General features: G+C 34.5%; 1 protein-coding gene across 1 annotated transcript; it reads right to left on the bottom strand.

Moving 5' to 3' along the window:
• Positions 1-6,170: 6,170 nt before the first annotated feature.
• On the bottom strand, positions 6,171-7,134 carry LOC149185769 (histone H4-like). The gene has a single exon (XM_089412481.1). It carries the CDS (start codon positions 7,095-7,097, stop codon positions 6,786-6,788), a length of 312 nt encoding a protein of 103 aa, XP_089268607.1. The 5' UTR covers positions 7,098-7,134; the 3' UTR covers positions 6,171-6,785.
• Positions 7,135-10,587: the final 3,453 nt, after the last annotated feature.

Here is a 10,587-nt window from a genome sequence, read left to right as displayed (position 1 = left end):
TCTTACTTTAGACATGTCACTCTTCTTCCCTCCATGAGAAGAATTCTATTTGAAATGGGAAGCCTTCCCCTTCCCTTTCCTTGCCTTACTAAGGCCAAATTTTCTTCATCATCATTCTTGGATAAAGAACCATCTCGTGTGCTCCTCCTGATCTCCTCCTGCATAAGATCCGACCATAGTCGTTCCCAATCTGGTAGTTTCTCCCTTCCATTCACAGAGTCCTGGTAGCTATTCCAACTCTTTGAAAGGCCAAGGAGAGCGAGGCTCACCATATCATCATCGGCAATAGTTATTCCCACACTGCCAAGCTCATCTCTACAGGTGGTGAGCTTGTTCAGATATGTGGAAATAGTATCGCCCTTCTCCATCTTGATTCTTCGAAGCTTATCCTTGAGCGTCAATTTCCTCTGGTCGCTATTGTTCTAGTAGAAGTCCTTCAATTTCTTCCACATTGAAAATGTAGTATCCTTCCCATGGAGACTTGAGACAATATGGTCTCAAACTCCCTCAAGGATGATCCATCTTACCTTTGCCACACACTTCTTCCACTCAGCCACCTCTTGTGCATTAGTTGAAGCTGGCTTTGGGATTTCTTGATCAATGAATTCCTTCAAGCCATTGTCTTCTAATACAACCTCCATTCTATCTTTCCATGCTACGTAATTCGAGCTACCTTCCAAGGCATACTCGAGTCTCAAGCCATAGAACGCCATTGGCCAACCTTGAAGTATGATATGAATTTGATTTGCACCTGTAACCCCAAACTTCAAACTTCAAATTCTCTTCTTAGTATACCGTTCATAGCTCTGATACCATGTAATAAATCTGCTGGTAGGTTAACCCAATAATGCAATATAAATCAAAGCAGAATACTATAACCTACTTCTACTATCAATTTGTGGAAGCTTAAAGATCGAGCTGAACAATATGACCAGAAGAAGAAGAATCAATGGCACAATTCACATCAAAATACTTTGGGGAAAGCCTAAGCTAAAAACCCCACACTATTGTATTATCATACATGGTGGAAATACATAGGAATTATACAAAGTCTTAGCTCTCACAGCTAGCCAACTCTCAGTACAATCCTCACAGATGCTCACAGGCAATCTTGGCTTCTCTCCAGCCTTCCTCTCTGCCCTCCAAGCTCCAATTTTCTTGCATTGTTCCTTGTGGATGATTTTCCTGTTACCAAGTGGATAACCTCCTCCAAAACTGCGCAATCCTCAAGGATAAATCCTTGACTGCATGCATGAGTTTTCTCCATGAGAAAACACATGCAACTAATAATACAGTGTCCTTGAACATTAATCTCAACTGAGTCTTTCTCATAATAGACATGAATGAGTTTTTGATGAAGGAATCTTCAGTTCACTGGAGTAGCATTAGTTGAATGCATGCATGCATCAACTTATTGTTAATCCATTATTAGTTCCTCAAACAATTTGGAACTAATTTAATTGGACTTAACTCAGTAAACTAAGTTAACTAATTACAATTCAAATATAACTCAATCTTATCTCCTTAATTTAAGGGATAACTCTTGCATGACTTCAAAAAGACTTCTAACTTGAATTTCTCCAACTAATTAATTTAAAATAAATTAATTAACTATTTCCAAGTAGTTGTTAAGACTAAATTCGATTTTAATTCACAATTTAATTCAAGGACAAATTAAATTGAAATATTCTTGTTGCCATATTTCAACAAAATGCACCCAAAATGTGCATCTGCAAAAGTAATTTTGTCATTTTCTCAATGAATGAAATTGCAATTTTTTCCTTTGGAAAAAAAAGGGGATCCAAAGGACAAAATCCACTTTTGCTTATGCATTCAATGTTGGATTCAAAATTGTGTCTTAGAGTATAGCAAGAAACAACCAATTATTTATGTCTTCCACTGAAGGTACAAGGCCTTATGCACTGTAACATCTGAAGCAATCGGGCTAAGAATAGTTCTTTAAGATATGGGAGAAAAACAAAGACCAACAATCATCAAAAGTGAGAATCAAAACTCTATCAAACTAGCAAATAACCCAGTCTATCATGCTAGATCAAAGCATATTGAAACACATCATTTTGTACAAGAAAAACACCAATCAAAGGAAATCGATTGGTTTTATTGTGAAATACAAATGTTAATGTGGTAAACATATTTATTGAGCCTCTAAGAAAGGATTAGTTTACATCATGTAGAAACAAGTTAGGTATGGTAAATAATTCATGTTTCCATTAAGGGAGAGCATTAGAGGTGATTAAAGAAATGAAGGTTCACAATTTTTATTGTTTCAATATCATGTTCTAGAATGTGTTCCAGTGTAAGAATGCGTTGGGGCTATGTAGGCATCATTATCTTCCAAGTGGTTGTGATTATCTAGTGATCTATCCCATTGCTAAAAAATGAGTCATTATTATGTATCATGTGTATGAGCTTCAATCAATAAAAAAAAAATTAGTGAGACAATTATGTCTTTTCTTTATGTTGTCTGTGTTATTTTCCAGTTTCAAACTTATCACTAGGGACCATAAAATTCATTTAGCTCTCATGGCATGTGTTGAGAATCTTATTCAGTGCATTTACCCTAGGTGTGATGTTTATAAAAATCAAGACATATAGGGTAGTTAGACATGCTTTCAATTATGTCTTGTTTGAATGTTGTTAGTTGCAATGTCTTAGACTTTGATGTTACAATCATTTTTTCTCTAAAAACAATAAAATATTTGTTTTTTTTCATTTCCACTCATGAACAATAGAAATATCATGCCGATTATTATTACTTTTCGAACAACCTTGTAAGTTTCTTTGGTAAACATAAAAGTTACACTTGCATCACCCATCTTTCTTATATATCTTAAGGTTTTAGTTAGACTTAGAATGCATAGAATAGTAGTGTTTAATTTTCCCATCTCAAACATCAACTCAACATTTCATAATCCTGAGGGTTAGCTCAATTTTAGTTCCCATTAATAAAGTACCTTGTCATTTGGAGGCCAAAGGGTCAATTCTTTTTTACACCCTTGGGGTTAGGCTGCTAGTTTGATCAACAATATGTGATCACTTCAAGGTTATCTACCTAGATTTTTCAAAACCAAAAAACAAATCTCAAAATGGTTTTAATTATTGAATTATCCCCTTAGAAAACACCATTTTTATCATACTTTTCATAAATTTCAAATCCACCCATTGTGGGCATTCATGAAAAAAGGCACTTATATCAATCAACCATACATCATGAACTATACATGTGCTTAAAAAAGCCATGTATACATCCCCCATTTCTTTTAAAGAGATTTTATCTGTTTAAGGGACCATCATTAGATATCTTCCCTCTTTGAATACTTTTAAATTTATAATTTATAACTTTTTTTAGAATATCTTTTTCAACCGCGTATTTACTATTTCTTTATGAAATTTTTAAAAGATTTATATTCACCCATAAATTTAAGTCTCGCTCTTAGGATTTATTTTTATTTGTATCTAATGAATAATTTTTTATAAATAAAACATGCATTTTGATTTTTCATAATTTTTTTTGTTTGATCTTTTTATCATAGATAACAAGGTAAGACCGTATTATCAAAACTAATAATTACAACCAATTTATTCCTTAGTTTGATATAGAGCACAAGATATTGATACAACAAATAATAATTAATTTGCCATATTGAAAACCCTTATATGTTGTCATTGAATATCACTTATTTATTCTTAAGTTGTACAATTTTTCTCATGGGAAACATTTATTTACCAAGTATTTATATTTATACAAAGTCTCCAATTTATTTCATAATGCTTTGGTTATAGTTTCTCTTAAGATCACCAACAAGTATACTTACTTGGGGTGCAATTCTCAAGTCCCCACTTCAATTTGCAATCAACACTTCAACCCTGGATCAACAAAAGATATGGATCTTTAACCCTTCTTGAGAAAAAGTGCTTTCGATATCACTTCCAAGACATCTCATCTAAGATGAGTCTCATAGACACCTTGATCTGTTCCATTGCTCTATATGGCTCAAAGATTTAGAAACAATCTTTACTTGAGCCAAATTGAGCTTCAACTAAGAGTCCAAATTCTTCTTCTCTACCACATCATTAGATGCAAACAGAGAATACCTCATCACCTCATCCTTGCAAAGTTTAGAGCTCAACCCTTGGCTTGAGAAAATCTTCAAATTGGTTTCATTTTTGCACCATGTCCAAAGCTCTACAAACCCAATAAAGAGTAGGGACCAATGTCCTTACTTGGCATATTGCTCTTCTAAGTTTGTCTACTCTACTCCCTCAAGGTGGACCAAATGTTAGATTAAAAGAGTTTCAAATCTCTTATAAGGTCAATGGGCATTCAATTGGATCATCTCCCTCCTTTGTGTTATTCCTCAAATTCACTTGGTCACCTTTTACCTACTAAACAAGAACTAAACAAAATCATCAAGAAGATATCTATAAGCAATTCATCCAAATCACCTAAATCAATCCTTTGGAAGGGTTGCACCCAAAGATGGCCTTCTACACTAAACACTTCTTGGAGTTGAGAGACAAGCTCATTGTTCAACCCCAATATAAGCTTCACCAAATTCAAGCTCTTCACATTCCTCTAATCCCATTCAAAATAAATTCTCATAGACTTCTAAGTAGAGACAAATCACCAAATTGATAAACCAAACAAAATCTACTAGATATGTCATTTACAAAAAGTGAAGACCTAAGCCTTCACACTAAGCACTTTTTGGAGTTGAGAGACAAGCTCATTGTTCAACCCCGATATAAGCTTCACCAAATGCAAGCTCTTCACATTCCTCTAATCCAATTCAAAATAGATTCTCATAAACTTCTAAGTAGAAACAAATCACCAAATTAATAAACCAAACAAAATCTACTAGGTATGTCATTTACAAAAAGTGAAGACCTAAGTGCACTTCGTTTTTAGATTTCCTATCTACTTCAAGATCAAAGGAAAATTCCATTGCTTGTTCAAAGATTCACAAACCCTCACCAACTTTAAGTATCTTGACCAAAAAATGTTTGGCCCTATATATGCAAGAAGCTCTCAAGTTCAAAGCACACACAAAGGATCAAAGCATTTTTCAAGCTATTACCTTAAAACAAGGGCACCAAGAGACCAATGAATACTAGTATACATCCAAACTCTAGATCAATGAGAATCTCCAAGACCTCACCCTACCACACAAGATCTTAGCAACAAACCCATCTCAAAACCATTTCCAAGAGATAAACTAGATCCTCTAAACCTCAAAAACAAGTGAACTCCCCCCAAGCAACAATTTAGTGGGTAGTTTACACTATCCACTAACTTTTCATCAAGCCAAAGCTTCTTCAATGTTCTTCATTCAACCTTGAATGTTAAGAAAATTAGATCTAATCCTCAAACCTACTAGCTCATAACTCCTAGATCTTCACAACTAGAGCTAGATGTTAGTCTAGCTCGTGCATTGTATCTTTTATAAGAGACCATTTAATTTTCCCACTTTGTATGGACATCATTATACTCAACAATCTTTTTAATCTACATTATAATTAATAGTTGCACATTAATATAATAATCTTATTTTAAAACATTCAACAATATTAAACCTATTAGACAATCAAATTGCACTTTATGCTTTCTAATCCAAATTTGTTTAGTCATTTATCAAATATTGCTGTAAATGTAGTATTTGGATTCACAACCATCTATTATTTTTTGCCTACCAAGAAATCATTCTATCTATTTAGTCCCTTATCAAATATTCCTGTAAGACGTAGTCTTTAACGCGACTTTTTGAAAGCCTTTCCAGCGATTTTTTCCGGTGAAAATCCGGCAGTGATTTATTGGAATCCAAGTTTGATAGCTAATTTTTGCACAATGAAACCGTCCCAGAGGTTTTTCAAGGTGCTGAATCCGAATATGCAGTTAAAAAACTATTTTAACTGCAACAAATCATGATTCCATCTCAATTTCTTCCGCCGGATTCCGTCACCGGAATCTCAAAAAGTCGCATTATAGACAACTCCATTCCTGTAAATTCACTATTTGGATTCACAACAATCTATTGATTTTTGCCTACCAAAAAAATCCATTCTATCGTGAGCTTTCGCGATTCAAAACTTTCACAACTCCATTTCATTTCAAACCCTAGCATTGGCAGCCACACATGCCCAGTTCCAATCTGCATTCTCTTGCAAATGCAAGCTTCATCTTCAAAACGACCACACCTGCAGTTAAGCACAGAAAAACCAACCATTACCAGGACACCCAATCGAGTTAATTTTAGAGATTCGAAAGCTACAGACGGGCCTCTCCATTCTTCCACAAAGAATAACGTCTTGTAACATATTTCTTTATTCGTTCGCTGCAGACCCTCTGGTATTAACCCACTGTTACATTTATTTTCCATTAAACTCCTGCTACAGACTATCATTATGAGTTTAAAAAGCAATACTAAAATACCGCGGTAGACTGCGAACTATTGAGCGTGCATGCGATCTGGGACTCGGAGTACTCAAATCAAGCTGGAACAAGAAAGAAATTCTAAACAATTTTCCTCTCACTAGCACAGCTGGACCTAGAAAAACCCTAAAAACTACGACATTTAACAGAAATGTGAAGTAAAGTAAAGCAAATAACAGAAACAAATCAAAAATCCTGCAATTCGCAGGCGCAGACTTTCAAGGGAAGCATTGCATTTAACATTGGCCAGTGAGGTTACAATCTCCCAAACGCAGAGGGTGGTGTCAATAGACACCATGACTAAGTGAGTAATCAACAACCGAGAAAATAATGATCAGCCTCCGAAGCCGTAGAGGGTTCGGCCCTGCCTCTTGAGGGAGTAGACAACATCCATAGCAGTGACAGTCTTTCTCCTGGCGTGCTCTGTGTATGTTACCGCATCTCTAATAACATTCTCCAAGAAGATCTTCAAGACGCCTCTGGTCTCTTCATAGATGAGCCCGCTGATGCGCTTAACACCTCCTCTCCTAGCGAGACGCCTGATAGCAGGCTTGGTGATACCCTGAATATTATCTCTCAGCACTTTTCTGTGCCTCTTGGCACCCCCCTTTCCCAAACCCTTCCCTCCCTTTCCGCGGCCAGACATCCTTCCTGTCTTCTGCTCTGCTCTCAACCTTGTAAAACAAAGCAGGGCTCGTTAATACGATGACTGCGGAAGGAAGCGGATATATACATACCGAGGGACTCACTCAAACCTAACCCTAGTCAATTCAAATGCCTTCCGTTAACCGCCAAGAAGTATCGATCCGTCCCAGCGTGATCTTTTTCTTGTGGACCGTCGATGAGTTTTTTCAACGGCTGCAATCAAATATGTAGTGATTGGGACTTCGAGTCTCAGCAATTAACAAATTTCCACTCCTTTTTCTATGGATTATTGTATAGCATTTGGGTAAGGAATGTTTTGCGTTTATTTTATTTTATTTTTCTTAAGTTTTCATAATATGTTTTATTTAGAGGGTTTAAATTAGTTTTCATAATATGTTTTATTTAGAGGGTTTTAATTTAATTATTGATAATTATGAAGAGAATGGTAGTGATTTAATATCCACATAATATTTTAGAATATTCATAATAATATATATAAATTAAATGATTTTTGTATTTATCGATGTTTTTTTTTGTCTTTTTAATTAAATTGATTAATTAGAAAAAAAATGCCATATGAATTGAGTTATGGTTTTTTGGCCATGTGGTATTGATAAGCCATAGTATTAGCCCATGGTAATGTAACAAAGTTTGTTTATAAGTTAACAATCTCCCTAATAAAGCGGGGTAAGTGTCAATGGTGAAGAATCTTGTTCCATATTTTTTAAATGTATACATGTTTAATTTATATATTATTTTTATTATTTAATAATAATAATAATTTTAAATAAGTTAGCCTCAAAGATTCGCTCAATTGGTCAAGTTCCCATCATTAAAGCACCTTGCTAATGGGAGATCACAGGGTCAATTCTCTTTACGATCTTGGTTGTCAAAGCACCTTGCTAATGGGAGGTCACAGGGTCAATTCTCTTTGACAATCTTGGTTGTCAAAGCACCTTGCTAATGGGACGTTACGGGGTCAATTCTCTTTGATGATCTTGGTTGTCAAAGCACCTTGCTAATGGGACGTCACAGGGTCAATTCTCCTCGACGCTCTTGCCGTTAGTCTCTGCTAATGAGTCGGCAGGAAGTGATCGCTTTGGGTGGATCTACCCGAATAGTTTTCATGGACATAGTGGCCACTGATCTACGATGTCCATGAACCACACATAAAAAATAATAATTATAATTTAGTTAGCTTTTATGAATTTTATTTTTTTTTACAATGTGAAATGTATCATGTAGTAAGTGTTTTGATGTTTGCTACGGATTGATCCCTACGAAGGTTTAAATAGTTTATATGGTTAAAAAATCATTTAGTTTATATGGTTGTGCTAGAATTGTAACAAAGTCTATTTAATCTCCATGATAAAGTGGGGCTAAGTATCCATAGTTAAGAATTCTATTACATGTTTTTTTAAATGTGCATATGTTTAACTTATATATTAATTCTTCTTCTTTTTAATGAAACAAGTAGGGATTTATATTAAAAAGAAGAAAAATCATATTATATGCCAATACTTTACATTTTTGGAGATTTCATTGTCTAATCCCTTCCAAAAAGAGTTGTCCCTACTTCTAGAAGTTTTTTTGCTTACATTCCAACATTGATATCTACCATATATTCTACAATAGATGTCTAATAGCAAAATATACTTGCAGAACATCAAAAAGATATTAAGAGAAACTAAAACCAGATGGCCCCGCTTATGGGTCAATTTTGCTTCCTAATTTGGAGATTCTTGTTCTCAAGCATCAGTTGCATGGCTCCTCTTCCCAGGCCATTCTGCATTGGTGTCCATCTCATATTGCTTGTTCTTTAAACCCTAGTTGAGAGCAACTTCTAATCTTTCCATTTTGACATTTAAAATCATTGCCTCTGCCTCCATGAAGGCTTGCAATTTCTTATTTTTTGTCTAAAGAAGCTCAATTTTCTTGTCCACTAACACTAATTTCAAAGTCTTTTTCTTGACATCTAATTCATTGCGCCTGTTCGTGAGCTCCAACAAAGCAACAATTAAATCCGACAATTTGTCGGTCATATCATTCATTTAGGACCAAGCTTACTTGAAGTATGACTAATCCAAAGAAGCCATTAATCTAGAACAATGAATTTGCTCCCCAATGAAATTGTTAGCAAAGAAAGGGCATGCCTCACTATTGGATAACTAGTGGAGAAAACACACTACAACTAAATCAAAATAAATAGATGAAGCACATCTTAAGGGATAACGACTCCCATAGAGAGAATTTAATACCAAGGAGACTCGTTCCATGGCAAATGAGAAAAAAGCCTCTCCCAGATCTGCCATTAAATTGCAATCTGAATAAAGGGTTTCCTCAATGATTGAGGAATGTTTGAAACTTAAATGCAACACTAGAATAATCCTACCAATTTATTGCCATATCCATAATTTTAAGTGTTTCTTAATGGAAGCTTCCAAGAACCTTAGACACCTTATCTCTCTAAATCCCCACTTGTATTCTTGTGTTAAGCCCATTTTTTATGGTTATTGATATAATAATTGGCATCACATTTAGTATTCATACTTAATGTTTTCAATCTCATAGTCATTATGATTTAATTCCTTTGTTATATTTGCCTCCTCTCTTAACTCTTCAAAATATTAAAACAATCACAAGTTACGGGTCTAAATTGCAATGACATTTGAAACTTGCTAGCAAGGTTCACTGCAAATGTGTGATTTAATGACAACTTTGAATAGAACAATAAATGTTGATTAAACCCAAGGAAATGAGATCATTTCTTTTATTAATGTTCGCACATCCTCTCTCTTTAAAAATATCTAGCATATTGATTTATACTTATTTTGTTGCATTGATAATGTTATATGTCTACCTATTATATGTGGTGATAGGTTATATTGTTGGTATATAATATTTTGTTAATTTTTGAGAACATTCGTTGGTATCTCAACCACTTAGTATGTAGTTCACGACATCCCCATTATTGCAATAAATGCTTAATGGGAGCAAAAAACATAGTCAATGCTTGAATGTAATTCTCCCAACAATCCACTAATCATGTATAGGTTTGGTCAAGCTCATCATAAATATAATGCATAATTTTTCTTTGTTTCACACAAAACCATGTTAATGATTTTATTTGGGAATAAAAGACTCTGCTGAGATTAGTAATAACATGTATGCTCTTGATTAAGTTTATATATGAACCTTCACAAAATTTACCATGGCAACATTACAAAACCTAGAATTGAGATTGTAATAATGAGAATTGTGATTATATTCATTGAATTTTCTACATCGTCAATTCTTCACTTTGTGGATCATTCCTATTTCCCCAGTTGTGTGCATAATTATCTATCACATTATGTCACTTTCTTTTTGTTGTTTTCAACAAGCTTGACTTCAATGTGACAATACTTAATTGTTAAATATTTGAGAATGCTCCATAGAATTATTTCCATCTATCTCATCCCAACCTAAGATCAATGAGATTTATCATTTGC

This window comes from Pinus tabuliformis, chromosome 3_1, assembly GCF_031772625.1.
Source record: "Pinus tabuliformis cultivar Carrire ecotype Pingquan chromosome 3_1, CPIR1, whole genome shotgun sequence".
Classification (NCBI taxonomy): domain Eukaryota; kingdom Viridiplantae; phylum Streptophyta; class Pinopsida; order Pinales; family Pinaceae; genus Pinus; species Pinus tabuliformis.
Note: the sequence above shows the minus strand (reverse complement) of the source record. Positions and strands in the feature narration are given on the sequence as shown.